This window comes from Dreissena polymorpha, chromosome 3 (assembly GCF_020536995.1).
Source record: "Dreissena polymorpha isolate Duluth1 chromosome 3, UMN_Dpol_1.0, whole genome shotgun sequence".
NCBI lineage: Eukaryota > Metazoa > Mollusca > Bivalvia > Myida > Dreissenidae > Dreissena > Dreissena polymorpha.
Window position 1 is genome coordinate 24,231,183 of NC_068357.1, and position 18,111 is coordinate 24,249,293.

An 18,111-nucleotide genomic window follows, 5' to 3' on the forward strand; every position below is an offset into this window, starting at 1 on the left:
GAAAATAATGACCCAATTTGACAAATTTGTATCAGAAAATTGATAAAAGGTCAATAACTCTAAAAATAATGATAGAATTATGGTTCTTGTACTCTGCATTTACTCTTAGCCTCCTCTATCATTACATGAAGTTTCATTTTAATCCCTTTCATACTGCCTGAGTTTTGTTTTGCACATGAATTGGGACAGACTGAGCGATAGAGATACAAACAATGCAATAACTTTATGCTTTATTCAATTAAGGGGCATAAATATAAAAATGTGAAATGTAATTATGACAAAATATTTTAGCCATTCTTTGGGGAAACCAGGTTAATGCATAAAATGTCGTCCTACATTAGACTGTGCAATCTGCACAGCCTAATCAGGGATGACATTTTCAGCTTCTAAGGATATTTATTATTATAGGAAATCTATTTTAAAAGAAAATACAGTCTAGACACAAAAACAGCATCCACCAAGTGCAGATTGCACAGGCTAATCTTGGACAACGCTTTAAAGCGGGTATATACGATTTTGTCAAATATTTATGAATTTATATAAACTGTGTAAAAAACTTATTATATATATATTTCAATATAAATTAAAATAAAAGTTAAGAAGAACATGTGTCGAAAAATGCGAAATAAGCCAGATATTTAATTCTGAAATTGAAAACGGCTGTACAGCCGAATTCGCCAGCATGTATACCATACATGTACGATGTGCATCTAAACTTAGTTTAACGGTTTATTTGAATTCCTGCAACGATATCTATTCATACGACACACGAACACTATCTCCGATCCTAATACAAAGACGAATGCTTCTGTTATTGTAGGAAAATATGTACGTCACTATAGGCTCGGGGCGCTAATTTGTCTTTGCTGCATTTTATGAAATTCGGCTTTAATGTATAATTTTTCTTGCCTATGTTGTATTATTTTGACATATTTTATCAATATATTACAATTAAACACATATAAAAAATCGTATATACCCGCTTTAAGCCCGTTTTCACAGAGCAAGGCTTATTTTGAATAAGTAATGGTCTAACCTTTTGGCATTTAGGCCCATAAGCTTTTCAATATTGTATGCAAAGGTCACATCTCTAACGGACACTTCAGGATACCCTTCACTGTAACATAATGCATATGACTATTAAATCTCAGAGAAATGGTTCAAGCACATATTTTTAATTAATATGCATTACATTACTGCACAATTTCTTTAATATCTTTCAATAGGTTATCAAAGAATTACTGTTGTTCTTTTGCTCAAAATCAACATACACTGGGGTTGCTTTCATTTCAAATAACAAATATTTGTAGAAGAAACAAATACAAATTAACAATTTTAAAAACATTTAACAATCCTTGATTAAATAACCAATATAATAGCCAAATAAATATATTTTTTATCCAATCTAACTGGTTGCACATGGGGTTGGGTCAAGCCAAATACATTAGGCTACAGCCTTACTGGAAATGTTGCACTATTAAGTTCTTGAAACACTTCTCCTTGGGGATGTTAGCAATCATCAGAGTCTTGGACACCTGAAACAGGAACCAGATATCAGAGATGGATATAAGCAGGGGACCACTAGTAGTGCTGCCTTAGGTCTGCAGTGGGTGCAAAGATTGTCTGAGTCCTGATTGGACTTGAATAAAAATATGGAGAAAACAACAAGATTTTCTGATAAACTCATGTGATTGCTCTGCCATTAATCAATTATTCTCTAATAAATCCATATCTTAGAATGAAGTTCAATATTATTTAGACCAAATGCCACAGTGACACCTAGTTAAAGATCCGTTTGAATGATTACAATATGACACATGAAAAATAGGGTTTTATGCTATATGCCAGCAGAGTAGCTCCAACTTGCGCATTCACACAATCTGATCAGGAGCTTAGCTTCCCATTGTAAAGTCACACAAGATTTCGTGGTCTCAAATTCGGAGGAGTTAGTTCCTGACCAGATGGCACAGAAGTGCAGGCTGATCTAGATAGAGCTAAGGTGGCTGCATATGGCATAAAAACCCATTTTTGCATGGTTCATATGCCAGAGAAATAAGTGCTGATAAATGCTGCTATGAAAGAGCATAATCTATGAAATATGCCATCCCTACCATTTCATCATCCTCGAACCGCAAGTTGACGGAGAAGTGCCTCATGAAGCCAATAGCCAGCCCGAGGTAGAATAGACACAGGAACACATGCACCCACAGCAGGTTGGAACTGTACATAACAGACATAGCATTAGCCCCGATTTGGGAAAATTGGGCTTAATGCTTGTGTGTAAAGTGTCGTTCCAGTTTAGCCTCTGTAGCCTGCACATGCTTATCTGGAATGACACTTTCTGCCTATACTGTAGCCTGCACATGTTTATCTGGAATGACACTTTCTGCCTATACTGGATTTTTATTTAGAAGAGACTTCCTTGAATCCTAAATTCAAAAACAGTAGAAAGTGATGTCCCTGATTAGCCTGCCTGGATTGCATAGGTTAGTGTGGGACGACACTTAAGGAACATGCATTAAGCCCTGTTTTCCCAGAGTGTGCCTTATGCAGAATTAGGCACACAAAATCCAACCAAAATTTTTATTTGAGAATCTTCAACCATGATCTAGGAAGCTTACCTTCAGCTTCAAGTATAATTTTATTTATAAGTCTCTAGCAAGTCATCAGACAATAACATTTCATTGCAAATTTAACTGAATACCTAAGCTGTGGCAATAAGTTTGAAATTAATTTGTGTCATCTTTTGTACTCAGTTCATGATACTGTAACCATTCAATATAATGTACAAATTTCAAAAACACCTACTTAGAATCGAGGTTGGCGATAGTAGTGTGCCCCAAATCGGTGGCATTACCCTCTGAAATACATGCAGAAAATACAAAAACATAGCTTTAGACAACATTTACCTTTAACAATTTCGGAAATATTGTGTTCTTAGTTGCTTACTAAATTTCAATCCGTGTTTTGGTACTCATTTTTTTACATCAGTTTTCAATTGTTGCGCAGTCTGTTGCTGAACTACCCTGACCGTTTATGGCATAAGACCTATTTTCCCATGATAAAGTTCAATTATTCAAACTATATTGACAATAAAAAGGCCAAAATTAGCTGAAAAGAAGAGCAATCACATTGTAACACTAATCTTCATCACACAGCAGACACCGCATTTATTACATAACAGCCAATTTAGTGCTAAGTGAGAACCAAAAAACTTCCGCTTACGGTTGGATCCAGTAAAGTTGACCGGTATAATGATGGCAGTGGAGAGGATACACACTATCAGAACGTACAACAGGATATAGCGCTGGAACTGCAGGTACTGCACCGCATCATAACCACACTTCTTGGCGATGTTGGAATCCCTGAAATTGACATTCCAATATTATACAGAGCATGAATGCCATGATTATAGTTGGGTCATCAAGCTTGACTTAAAAACAACTTCTAGAGTGTTTATGAGCTTTTTCTTTGACCTTGTGACCTAGTTAGTCCCCTACCAGTTTCACCGGAGGGGACTTATGGTTTTGTCTCCGTCCGTCACACTTTTCTGGATCCTGCGATAACTTAAAAAGTTCTGAATATTTTTCCATGAAACTTGGAACATGGATAGATGGCAATATGGACATTATGCACATCATTTCATTTTGTTCCTACGTCAAAAATTGTCAACAAATAGACTAGAAATAGTGCTGAAAATGGTGTTTTTTTCTGGATCCTGCGATCACTTTTAAAGTTCTCAATATTTTTTCATGAAACTTGGAACATGGATAGATGGCAATATGGACATTATGCACGTCATTTCATTTTCTTCCTACATCAAAAAATTGTGGTTGCTATGGCAACAAATAGACTAGAAATAGTGCTGATAATGGTGTTTTTTTTCTGGATCCTGCGATAACTTTTAAAATTCTTAATATTTTTTCATGAAACTTGCAACATGGATAGCCGGCAATATGGACATTATGTAATTCATTTCATTTTGTTCCTACATCAAAAATTGTGGTTGCTATGGCAACAAATAGACTAGAAATAGTGCTGAAAATGGTGTTTTTTTCTGGATCCTGCGATAACTTTAAAAGTTCTTAATATTTTTTCATGAAACTTGCAACATGGATAGATGGCAATATGGACATTATGCATGTCATTTCATTTTGCTCCTACGTCAAAAATTGTGGTTGTTATGGCAACAAATAGACTAAAAATAATGCTGAAAATGGTGTTTTTTTCTGGATCCTGCGATAACTTTAAAAGTTCCTAATATTTTTTCATGAAACTTGGAACATGGATAGATGGCAATATGGACATTATGCACATCATTTCATTTTGTTCCTATGTTAAAAATTGTGGTTGCTATGGAAACAAAAACAAAAATTTCTGAAAATGGTGAAATTTCTGACAATGGTGGAGCCGGTAGGGGACTTTTATTGCTTGGCAAAAGTCTTGTTTTATCTCACACGACCCAGTTTCAAACTGGGCCCAGACATCAATAGGACAGCTCTTCTGATGGAGTCTCATTCAGATTGCACTTTAAGTGAGACTCCTCGAGCATTAACAAGGTTTCACTAGAGCCATATCAAGCAAATCTGCCCTGCCCTTTTTTTAACAGACAGAAACCATTTTTTATTTGGTTCAGACATAATAAGAACAAATGTTCTTACTACGTTTCATGAAGATAGGACTATAAATGTGATTCTTGAATAATAACAAGATTTTACTATCGCCATATAAGCAAAACTGCCGTGCCCCTTGGCTGCCATGCTTTTCAAGGAACAGTAACAATGTTCGAACTCAGCTGAGAATTTGAACAAGTTGAAGAGCAAAAACTCACAAAATCTAAAAACTTAAACACTAAATTGGCAAATAACATACCTAAATACATCTATTTTGGAATATTAATAAAATTGTTATGAAACTTATTCCAATAGTAAAACCTTGTGTAATATTTTTTGTAAATTACATATGAAATCAAATGCTTTCATAAGACAATTATTATTTCCCAATAAAATATGTTATCAAAAAATCATTGCACTGATTTTTTTATGAAAACACTTTTAGAGAAGATCAGATGGCACATTTCCATTTACATCTAACATAAGTGACCACCCACATAAGGTGTATAAATAAAATGGAAATGTGTGAACAAACAAATCAGCCAGTAATGGTGACCATAGATCACTTAAATTAATTAGCCATTAATTAGCTATGCCAATTAAGACATCACAGGTAATCACTCAAACAGCAATCACAAGACTGATTGAGCAATCTGCCAGTTCAAAGCAAGGAGGTTCTAGGCCTGAGCTTGGGTTAAGGGCTGATGATAGCCCATGTGTCAGAAATCACTACCAGAGTGACACTAGAAACAACACTGGGTATAAAATGTTGGTCTAGATTTCATTAATCATCATTCCAACTTATTAAACCTTAGTATTTAGTCTAAATAAGCTTATTTACTAAAATAATTTAAAAATAACATGTACTTATGTTTTTAGAGTAAGAATATATATTAAAACAGTGTTTTTTAAGTTGCATGAAAGTGGACTTTTAATAGTAATTCTGCTAGTGGAAACTAATAAATTAAGCTTGTTGGAATTTGGTACAAACTATGTGCTTGTCTATAATTATAACAAGCACAGGCTTGTGTCAAACTCTAATGGCAATTTCAGATATTTAACAAAAAGGGAAGCATTAAGGACTCTTGGAGCCTGGTACACGTTATGTGCTTGTGTGTCATTCAACTAGCACTAGCATGTGCTAAGATCTAAGCCTATTGTTTAAAATGTGTACAAAGAATGGAAAAGTATGGAACAAGAAGATTTATTGCCTCTTTGAGCCTGGTACAAGATATGTGCTTGTGCGATATTGAACTAGCACTAGTCTGTGCTAGGATCTAAGGACAGCTATCAACAATGCGAACAAAGATAGGGAAACCACGGAACAACAAGAGACATTGCTTTTGAACCTGGTACAAGTTATGTGCTTGTATTTTATTCAACTAGCACTAGCCTGTGCTACGATCAAAGGACAATTATCAACAATGTGTACAAAGAAAGGACAAATATTTATAAAAATAAGAATTATTGCTTACTGGACCTTGGTACAAGTTCTGTGTGTTACTTAACTAGCACTAGCTTGTGCTAGAATCTAAGGACAATTATCACACAATGTGGGAAAAGGAATCAACAATTGCCTCTTGGAGCCTGGTACATGTTGTGTGTTTGTGTGTTACTCAACTAGCACTAGCTTGTGCTAAGATCTTAGAACAATCATCCACAATGTGTGAAAAAGGAAGGAACATTAATCAACAATTGCCTCTTTGAGCCGGGTACATGTTGTGTGCTTGTGTGTTACTCAACTAGCACTAGCTTGTGCTAGGATCTTAGAAAAATCATCCACAATGTGTGAAAAAGGAAGGAACATTTATCAACATCTGCCTCTTGGAGCCTGGTACATGTTGTGTGCTTGTGTGTTACTCAACTAGCACTAGCTTGTGCTAGGATCTAAGGACAATTATCCACAATGTGTGAAAAAGGAAGGAACATTAATCAAAAATTGCCTCTTGGAGCCTGGTACATGTTGTGTGTTTGTGTGTTAATCAACTAGCACTAGCTTCTGCTAGGATCAAAGGACAATTATCAACAATGTGTGAAAAAGGAAGGAACATTAATCAACAATTGCCTCTTGGAGCCTGGTACATGTTGTGTGCTTGTGTGTTACTCAACTAGCACTAGCTTGTGCTAGGATCTAAGGACAATTATCCACAATGTGTGAAAAGCAGGAACATTAATCAACAATTGTTTTTTGGAGCCTGGTACAAGCTATGTGCTTGTGTGTTACTCAACTAGCACTAGCTTGTGCTAGGATCTAAGGACAATTATCCACAATGTGTGAAAAAGGAAGGAACATCAATCAACAATTGCCTATTGGATCTTGGTACAAGTTATGTGCTTGTGTGTTACTCAACTAGCACTTGTCTGTGGAAGGATCCACTGACAATTATCAACATGTGTACAAATGGAGGAAAATGATCAGGCATGAAGAGTTATTCCCCCTTGGAGCCTGGTACAAGTTGTGTGCTTGTGTGTTACTCAACTAGCACTAGCCTGTGCTAGGATCTAAGGACATCATTCCACAACGTGTGAAAAAGGAAGGAACATTAATCAACAATTGCCTCTTGGAGCCTGGTACAAGTTATGTGCTTGTGTGTTACTCAACTAGCACTAGCTTGTGATAGGATCTAAGGACAATCATCCACAACATATGAAAAAGGAAGGAACATTAATCAACAATTGCCTCTCGGAGCCTGGTACAAGTTGTGTGCTTGTGTGTTACTCAACTAGAACTAGCTTGTGCTAGGATCTAAGGACAATCATCCACAATGTGTGAACAAGGAAGGAACATTTATCAACAATTGCCTCTTGGAGCCTGGTACATGTTGTGTGCTTGTGTGTTACTCAACTAGCACTAGCTTGTGCTAGGATCTAAGGATAATCATCCACAACGTGTGAAAAAAAAAGGAACATTAATAAACAATTGCCTCTTGGAGCCTGGTACATGTTATGTGCTTGTGTGTTACTCAACTAGCACTAGCTTGTGCTAGGATCTAAGGACCATTATCCACAATATGTGAAAAAGGAAGGAACATTAATCAACAATTGCCTCTTGAAGCCTGGTACATGTTGTGTGCTTGTGTGTTACTCAACTAGCACTAGCTTGTGCTAGGATCTAAGGACAATTATCCACAATGTGTGAAAAAGGAAGGAACATTAATCAACAATTGAATCTTGGAGCCTGGTACATGTTGTGTGCTTGTGTGTTACTCAACTAGCACTAGCTTGTGCTAGGATCTTAGAACAATCATCCACAATGTGTGAAAAAGGAAGGAACATTAATCAACAATTGCCTCTTGGAGCATGGTACATGTTGTGTGCTTGTGTGTAACTCAACTAGCACTAGCTTGTGCTAGAATCTAAGGACAATTATCCACAATGTGTGAAAAAGGAAGGAACATCAATCAACAATTGCCTATTGGATCTTGGTACAAGTTATGTGCTTGTGTGTTACTCAACTAGCACTAGCTTGTGATAGGATCTAAGGACAATCATCCACAACATATGAAAAAGGAAGGAACATTAATCAACAATTGCCTCTCGGAGCCTGGTACAAGTTGTGTGCTTGTGTGTTACTCAACTAGCACTAGCTTGTGCTAGGATCTAAGGACAATCATCCACAATGTGTGAACAAGGAAGGAACATTAATCAACAATTGCCTCTTGGAGCCTGGTACATGTTGTGTGCTTGTGTGTTACTCAACTAGCACTACCTTGTGCTAGGATCTAAGGATAATCATCCACAACGTGTGAAAAAGAAAGGAACATTAATAAACAATTGCCTCTTGGAGCCTGGTACAAGTTATGTGCTTGTGTGTTACTCAACTAGCACTAGCTTGTGCTAGGATCTAAGGACCATTATCCACAATATGTGAAAAAGGAAGGAACATTAATCAACAATTGCCTCTTGAAGCCTGGTACATGTTGTGTGCTTGTGTGTTACTCAACTAGCACTAGCTTGTGCTAGGATCTAAGGACAATTATCCACAATGTGTGAAAAAGGAAGGAACATTAATCAACAATTGAATCTTGGAGCCTGGTACATGTTGTGTGCTTGTGTGTTACTCAACTAGCACTAGCTTGTGCTAGGATCTTAGAACAATCATCCACAATGTGTGAAAAAGGAAGGAACATTAATCAACAATTGCCTCTTGGAGCATGGTACATGTTGTGTGCTTGTGTGTGACTCAACTAGCACTAGCTTGTGCTAGGATCTAAGGACAATTATCCACAATGTGTGAAAAAGGAAGGAACATTAATCAACAATTGCCTCTTGGAGCCTGGTACATGTTGTGTGCTTGTGTGTTACTCAACTAGCACTAGCCTGTGCTAGGATCTAAGGACAATCATCCATAATGTGTGCAAAAGGAAGGAACATTAATCAACAATTGCCTCTTGGAGCCTGGTATATGTTGTGTGCTTGTGTGTTACTCAACTAGCACTAGCTTGTGCTAGGATCTCCGAACAATCATCCACAATGTGTGAAAAAGGAAGGAACATTTATCAACAACTGCCTCTTGGAGCCTGGTACATGTTGTGTGCTTGTGTGTTACTCAACTATGCAAGCTTGTGCTAGGATCTAAGGACAATTATCCACAATGTGTGAACAAGGAAGAAACATTAATCAACAATTGCCTCTTGGAGCCTGGTACATGTTGTGTGCTTGTGTGATACTCAACTAGCACTAGCTTCTGCTAGGATCTAAATACAATTATCCACAATGTGTGAAAAAGGAAGGAACATTAATCAACAATTGTCTCTTGGAGCCTGGTACATGTTGTGTGCTTGTGTGTTACTCAACTAGCACTTGCTTGTGCTAGGATCTAAGGACAATCATCCACAAGGTATGAAAAAGGAAGGAACATTAATCAACAATTGCCTCTTGGAGCCTGGTACAAGTTATGTGCTTGTGTGTTACTCAACTAGCACTAGCTTGTGCTAGGATCTAAGGACAATCATCCACAATGTGTGAACAAGGAAGGAACATTAATCAACAATTGCCTCTTGGAGCCTGGTACATGTTGTGTGCTTGTGTGTTACTCAACTAGCACTAGCTTGTGCTAGGATCTAAGGATAATCATCCACAACGTGTGAAAAAAAAAAAGGAAAATTAATCAACAATTGCCTCTTGGAGCCTGGTACAAGTTTTGTGCTTGTGTGTTACTCAACTAGCACTAGCTTGTGCTAGGATCTAAGGACCATTATCCACAATATGTGAAAAAGGAAGGAACATTAATCAACAATTGCCTCTTGGAACCTGGGACATGTTGTTTGCTTGTGTGTTACTCAACTAGCACTAGCTTGTGCTAGAATCTAAGGAAAATCATCCACAACGTGTGAAAAAGAAAGGAACATTAATCAACAATTGCCTCTTGGAGCCTGGTACATGTCGTGTGCTTGTGTATTACTCAACTAGCACTAGCCTGTGCTAGGATCTAAGGACAATCATCCACAATGTGTGAAAAAGGAAGGAACATTAATCAGCAATTGCCTCTTGAAGCCTGGTACATGTTGTGTGCTTGTGTGTTACTCAACTAGCACTAGCTTGTGCTAGGATCTAAGGACAATTATCCACAATGTGTGAAAAAGGAAGGAACATTTATCAACAATTGAATCTTGGAGCCTGGTACATGTTGTGTGCTTGTGTGTTATTCAACTAGCACTAGCTTGTGCTAGGATCTTAGAACAATCATCCACAATGTGTGAAAAAGGAAGGAACATTAATCAACAATTGCCTCTTGGAGCATGGTACATGTTGTGTGCTTGTGTGTTACTCAACTAGCACTAGCTTGTGTTAGGATCTAAGGACAATTATCCACAATGTGTGAAAAAGGAAGGAATATTAATCAACAATTGCCCCTTGGAGCCTGGTACATGTTGTGTGCTTGTGTGTTACTCAACTAGCACTAGCCTGTGCTAGGATCTAAGGACAATTATCCACAATGTGTGAAAAGCAGGAACATTAATCAACAATTGTTTTTTGGATCTTTGTACAAGTTATGTGCTTGTGTGTTACTCAACTAGCACTTGTCTGTGGGAGGATCCACTGACAATTATAAACATGTGTACAAATGAAGGAAAATGATCAAGCATGAAGAGTTATTGCCCCTTGGAGCCTGGTACATGTTGTGTGCCTGTGTGTTACTCAACTAGCACTAGCTTGTGCTAGGATCTTAGAACAATCATCCACAATGTGTGAAAAAGGAAGGAACATTAATCAACAATTGCCTCTTGGAGCATGGTTCATGTTGTGTGCTTGTGTGTTACTCAACTAGCACTAGCTTGTGCTAGGATCTAAGGACAATTATCCACAATGTGTGAAAAAGGAAGGAACATTAATCAACAATTGCCTCTTGGAGCCTGGTACATGTTGTTTGCTTGTGTGTTACTCAACTAGCACTAGCCTGTGCTAGGATCTAAGGACAATTATCCACAATGTGTGAAAAAGGAAGGAACATAAATCAACAATTGCCTTTTGGATCTTTGTACAAGTTATGTGCTTGTGTGTTACTCAACTAGCACTTGTCTGTGGGAGGATCCACTGACAATTATCAACATGTGTACAAATGAAGGAAAATGATCAAGCATGAAGAGTTATTGCCCCTTGGAGCCTGGTACAAGTTGTGTGCTTGTGTGTTACTCAACTAGCACTAGCCTGTGCTAGGATCTAAGGACAATATTCCACAACGTGTGAAAAAGGAAGGAACATTAATCAACAATTGCCTCTTTGAGCCTGGTACTTGTTGTGTGCTGGTGCGTTACTCAACTAGCACTAGCTTGTGCTAGGATCTAAGGACATTTTCACAACATGTGAAAAAGGAAGGAACATTCACAACAATTGCCTCTTGGAGCCTGGTACAAGTTATGTGCTTGTGTGTTACTCAACTAGCACTAGCCTGTGCTAGGATGTAAAGACAATCATCCACAATGTGTGCAAAAGGAAGGAACATTAATCAACAATTGCCTCTTGGAGCCTGGTACATGTTGTGTGCTTGTGTGTTACTCAATTAGCACTAGCTTCTGCTAGGATCTAAGGACAATTATCCACAATGTGTGAAAAAGGAAGGAACATTAATCAACAATTGTCTCTTGGAGCCTGGTACATGTTGTGTGCTTGTGTGTTACTCAACTAGCACTAGCTTGTGCTAGGATCTAAGGACAATCATCCACAACGTATGAAAAAGGAAGGAACATTAATCAACAATTGCCTCTTGGAGCATGGTACAAGTTATGTGCTTGTGTGTTATTCAACTAGCACAAGCTTGTGCTAGGATCTAAGGACAATCATCCACAATGTGTGAACAAGGAAGGAACATTAATCAACAATTGTTTCTTGGAGCCTGGTACATGTTGTGTGCTTGTGTGTTACTCAACTAGCACTAGCTTGTGCTAGGATCTAAGGATAATCATCCACAACGTGTGAAAAAGAAAGGAAAATTAATCAACAATTGCCTCTTGGAGCCTGGTACAAGTTATGTGCTTGTGTGTTACTCAACTAGCACTAGCTTGTGCTAGGATCTAAGGACCATTATCCACAATATGTGAAAAAGGAAGGAACATTAATCAACAATTGCCTCTTGGAACCTGGGACATGTTGTGTGCTTGTGTGTTACTCAACTAGCACTAGCTTGTGCTAGAATCTAAGGAAAATCATCCACAACGTGTGAAAAAGAAAGGAACATTAATCAACAATTGCCTCTTGGAGCCTGGTACATGTCGTGTGCTTGTGTATTACTCAACTAGCACTAGCCTGTGCTAGGATCTAAGGACAATCATCCACAATGTGTGAAAAAGGAAGGAACATTAATCAGCAATTGCCTCTTGAAGCCTGGTTCATGTTGTGTGCTTGTGTGTTACTCAACTAGCACTAGCTTGTGCTAGGATCTAAGGACAATTATCCACAATGTGTGAAAAAGGAAGGAACATTAATCAACAATTGAATCTTGGAGCCTGGTACATGTTGTGTGCTTGTGTGTTACTCAACTAGCACTAGCTTGTGCTAGGATCTTAGAACAATCATCCACAATGTGTGAAAAAGGAAGGAACATTAATCAACAATTGCCTCTCGGAGCATGGTACATGTTGTGTGCTTGTGTGTTACTCAACTAGCACTAGCTTGTGCTAGGATCTAAGGACAATTATCCACAATGTGTGAAAAAGGAAGGAATATTAATCAACAATTGCCCCTTGGAGCCTGGTACATGTTGTGTGCTTGTGTGTTACTCAACTAGCACTAGCCTGTGCTAGGATCTAAGGACAATAATCCATAATGTGTGCAAAAGGAAGGAACATTAATCAACAATTGCCTCTTGGAGCCTGGTACATGTTGTGTGCTTGTGTGTTACTCAACTAGCACTAGCTTGTGCTAGGATCTTAGAACAATCATCCACAATGTGTGAAAAAGGAAGGAACATTTATCAACAACTGCCTCTTGGAGCCTGGTACATGTTGTGTGCTTGTGTGTTACTCAACTAGCACTAGCTTGTGCTAGGATCTAAGGACAATTATCCACAATGTGTGAAAAAGGAAGAAACATTAATCAACAATTGCCTCTTGGAGCCTGGTACATGTTGTTTGCTTGTGTGTTACTCAACTAGCACTAGCCTGTGCTAGGATCTAAGGACAATTATCCACAATGTGTGAAAAAGGAAGGAACATAAATCAACAATTGCCTTTTGGATCTTTGTACATGTTATGTGCTTGTGTGTTACTCAACTAGCACTTGTCTGTGGGAGGATCCACTGACAATTATCAACATGTGTACAAATGAAGGAAAATGATCAAGCATGAAGAGTTATTGCCCCTTGGAGCCTGGTACAAGTTGTGTGCTTGTGTGTTACTCAACTAGCACTAGCCTGTGCTAGGATCTAAAGACAATATTCCACAACGTGTGAAAAAGGAAGGAACATTAATCAACAATTGCCTCTTGGAGCCTGGTACTTGTTGTGTGCTGGTGCGTTACTCAACTAGCACTAGCTTGTGCTAGGATCTAAGGACATTTTCACAACATGTGAAAAAGGAAGGAACATTAATCAACAATTGCCTCTTGGAGCCTGGTACAAGTTATGTGCTTGTGTGTTACTCAACTAGCACTAGCCTGTGCTAGGATGTAAGGACAATCATCCACAATGTGTGCAAAAGGAAGGAACATTAATCAACAATTGCCTCTTGGAGCCTGGTACATGTTGTGTGCTTGTGTGTTACTCAATTAGCACTAGCTTGTGCTAGGATCTAAGGACAATCATCCACAATGTGTGAAAAAGGAAGGAACATTAATCAACAATTGCCTCTTGGAGCCTGGTACATGTTGTGTGCTTGTGTGTTACTCAACTAGCACTAGCTTGTGCTAGGATCTAAGGATAATCATCCACAATGTGTAAAAAAGAAAGGAACATTAATCAACAATTGTCTCTTGGAGCCTGGTACATGTCGTGTGCTTGTGTGTTACTCAACTAGCACTAGCTTGTGCTAGGATCTAAGGATAATCATCCACAATGTGTGAAAACGGAAGGAACATTAATCAACAATTGAATCTTGGAGCCTGGTACATGTTGTGTGCTTGTGTATTACTCAACTAGCTCTAGCCGGTGCTAGGATCTTAGGACAATTATCCACAATGTGTGAACAAAAAAGGAAAATTAATCAACAACTGCCTCTTGGAGCCTGGTTCATGTTGTGTGCTTGTGTGTTACTCAACTAGCACTAGCTTGTGCTAGGATCTAAGGATAATCATCCACAATGTGTGAAAAAGGAAGGAACATTAATCAACAATTGCCTCTTGGAGCCTGGTACATGTTGTGTGCTTGTGTGTTACTCAACTAGCACTAGCTTGTGCTAGGATCTAAGGACAATTATCCACAATATGTGAAAAAGGAAGGAACATTAATCAACAATTGCCTCTTGGAACCTGGTACATGTTGTGTGCTTGTGTATTACGCAACTAGCACTAGCTTGTGCTAGGATCTAAGGACCATTATCCACAATATGTGAAAAAGGAAGGAACATTAATCAACAATTGCCTCTTGGAACCTGGGACATGTTGTGTGCTTGTGTGTTACTCAACTAGCACTAGCTTGTGCTAGGATCTAAGGACAATTATCTACAATGTGTGAAAAAGGAAGGAACATTAATCAACAATTGCCTCTTGGAGCCTGGTACATGTCGTGTGCTTGTGTATTACTCAACTAGCACTAGCCTGTGCTAGGATCTAAGGACAGTCATCAACAATGTGTGAAAAAGGAAGGAACATTAATCAACAATTGCCTCTTGGAGCCTGGTACAAGTTGTGTGCTTGTGTGTTACTCAACTAGCACTAGCTTGTAGTAGGATCTAAGGATAATCATCCACAACGTGTGAAAAAGGAAGGAACATTAATAAACAATTGCCTCTTGGAGCCTGGTACAAGTTATGTGCTTGTGTGTTACTCAACTAGCACTAGCTTGTGCTAGGATCTAAGGACAATTATCCACAATATGTGAAAAAGGAAGGAACATTAATCAACAATTGCCTCTTGAAGCCTGGTACATGTTGTGTGCTTGTGTGTTACTCAATTAGCACTAGCTTGTGCTAGGATCTAAGGATAATCATCCACAATGTGTGAAAAAGGAAGGAACATTAATCAACAATTGCCTGTTGGAACTTGGTTCAAGTTGTGTGCTTGTGTGTTACTCAACTAGCACTAGCTTGTGCTAGGATCTAAGGACAATTATCCACAATATGTGAAAAAGGAAGGAACATTAATCAACAATTGCCTCTTGAAGCCTGGTACATGTTGTGTGCTTGTGTGTTACTCAATTAGCACTAGCTTGTGCTAGGATCTAAGGATAATCATCCACAATGTGTGAAAAAGGAAGGAACATTAATCAACAATTGCCTGTTGGAACTTGGTTCAAGTTGTGTGCTTGTGTGTTACTCAACTAGCACTAGCTTGTGCTAGGATCTAAGGACAATTATCCACAATGTGTGAAAAAGGAAGGAACATTAATCAACAATTGCCTCTTGAAGCCTGGTACATGTTGTGTGCTTGTGTGTTACTCAACTAGCACTAGCTTGTGCTAGGATCTAAGGATAATCATCCACAACGTGTGAAAAAGGAAGGAACATTAATCAACAATTGAATCTTGGAGCCTGGTACATGTTGTGTGCTTGTGTGTTACTCAACTAGCACTAGCTTGTGCTAGGATCGAAAAACTATTATCAGCCATGTGAACAAAGAAAGGACAACTATTTATCAATAAGAGTTATTGCCTCTTGGAGCCAAGTACAAGTTATGTGCTTGTGTTTTATTCAACTAATACTAGCCTGTGCTAGGATCTAAGGACAATAATCAACAATTAGTAAAAATGAAGGGAATCCATTAAACAAGAAGAGTTATTGCCTTTTTGAGTATGGTACAAGTGAATTGTGTGTGTGTTATTAAACTATATAAGCCTGTGCTACCATCTAAGGAAATTATCAACAATGTGTATGAAGGAAGTAACTGAGGAGCTGCGCCATGAGCGCATGATACGCCCGTCGTTCGCCAATGAAGTAGTAAGGTAATAAATAACCCTTTGAATCATTTTTTTACTTCAGTTTATTTGTATTTGAATACATGGTTTATTTTATAAGTACATGAGCATGGAGCGCCGTCTGAAAAGGTGTGAAAAGTCTGAAAACCAGCAGATACAAAAAGTTACATAAGGCATTAGTGCTAGGCAAAGTAATGGCAGAAGACAGCTGGAATATTTGTCAAAAAAATATGTTCAACTCACCCATTTGAGTATGTGTGTATGGAATTCCAATGTTCCAGTCAAATCTCATCCAGTTGAATATGTGAATACTTGATAATTTAACATTGTAACATGGTAAATCCGATACGGTAGGACAGTCAATGAAATCACGAAATTTTGACGAACAAAGTCGCATAACTCTGGAACGACAATTCAGAATTCCGTCAAAAATGAAAGGGGATCAGGGTTTATGAATATTAAGATTGTGTTAAAATTTGAAAAAAATCCATCGAAGGATATTTGAGCTACGGTAGGACATTCAATGAAATCACGAAATTTTGACGAACAAAGTCCCATAACTCTGGAACAACAATTCAGAATTCCGTCAAAAACGAAAGGGGATCAGGGTTTATCAATATTAAGATTGTGTTGAAATTTGAAAAAAATCCATCGAAGGATATTTGAGGTACGGTAGGACATTCAATGAAATCACGAAATTTTGACGAACAAAGTCCCATAACTCTGGAACGACAATTCAGAATTCCGTCAAAAACGAAAGGGGATCAGGGTTTATCAATATTAAGATTGTGTTGAAATTTGAAAAAAATCCATCAAAGGATATTTGAGCTACAGTAGGACATTCAATGAAATCACGAAATTTTGACGAACAAAGTCCCATAACTCTGGAACGACAATTCAGAATTCCGTCAAAAACGTAAGGGGATCAGGGTTTATCAATATTAAGATTGTGTTGAAATTTGAAAAAAATCCATCGAAGGATATTTGAGCTACAGTAGGACATTCAATGAAATCACGAAATTTTGACGAACAAAGTCCCATAACTCTGGAACGACAATTCAGAATTCCGTCAAAAACGAAAGGGGATCAGGGTTTATCAATATTAAGATTGTGTTAAAATTTGAAGAAAATCTGTCAAAGGATATTTGACGTAGCGTACGACATTAACAGACGGACGGACGGACGGACAGACGGACGGACGGACGGACAGACGCGGGGTATACCATAATACGTCCCGTCATAGACGGGCGTATAAAAACATGGACCACCAAAAGCCATTGCCTCTTGAAGCCTGGTACAAGTGATGTTCTTGCATGTTACTCAACAAGCACTAACCTGTGCTGGGTCTAAGGACAACTATCAACATGAGTAAAAAGGTAGGAAAATCAATAAACCAGAGGAGTTAAAGCCTCTTGAAACCTGGTACAAGTTATGTTCTTGTGTATTACTCAACTAGCACTAACCTGTGCTAGGATCTAAGGACAATTAACAAAATGTGTAAAAATGAAGGAAAATCAATAAACGAGAGGAGTTATTGCCTCTTGGAACCTGGTACAGGTTATTTGCTTGTGTGTTACTCGACTAGCATTAGAACAAAATTTTATGTTCTGACAAAGATTCATGACCATCAGACTTTATAAGTAACTTCTAGAGTGTTAACAAGCTTGTTCTTTAACTTTTACAACTGAGCTAGTCTTTTACCTCACATGGCATGCATTTGGCATAAGACCCATTTTCCACCATGTGGCTCATATAGGATCAAATGTATTGAAACCATTGGAAACTGATTTTTTTTTTGTAATACTCAAAATATTCAAGCTAATACCAAGAACTTTTAAATAACCAGGTGTGTAATTTATTTTTAATGATAAATAATAATAATTATTATTTTTACTTATTTTCTCCTTAAAACATAATACAAGTTTTACTAAATCAAAGTTTGTGTTGAGCCAAAGATTTTAAAAGAAACCATTTTCAGTTGCACTTTGACTG

General features: G+C 37.9%; 2 protein-coding genes across 2 annotated transcripts in view; one reads left to right on the plus strand and one right to left on the minus strand.

Moving 5' to 3' along the window:
• The window catches only part of LOC127873303 (serine/arginine-rich splicing factor 4-like), a 252,711-nt gene that overhangs the window by 96,719 nt on the left and 137,881 nt on the right, over positions 1 to 18,111 (plus strand). The gene's annotated exons all lie outside the window — the stretch shown is intronic.
• LOC127872091 (calcium permeable stress-gated cation channel 1-like) overlaps positions 1 to 18,111 on the minus strand; it is a 70,313-nt gene that overhangs the window by 27,081 nt on the left and 25,121 nt on the right. Inside the window, exons 8-12 of the mRNA XM_052415421.1 lie at positions 3,226 to 3,365; positions 2,809 to 2,860; positions 2,112 to 2,220; positions 1,462 to 1,535; positions 1,037 to 1,117 (exon numbers count right to left, since the gene is read on the minus strand). Of these exons, the coding sequence (XP_052271381.1) occupies positions 1,037 to 1,117; positions 1,462 to 1,535; positions 2,112 to 2,220; positions 2,809 to 2,860; positions 3,226 to 3,365 (456 nt within the window). The remainder of the gene's footprint in view (positions 1 to 1,036; positions 1,118 to 1,461; positions 1,536 to 2,111; positions 2,221 to 2,808; positions 2,861 to 3,225; positions 3,366 to 18,111) is intronic.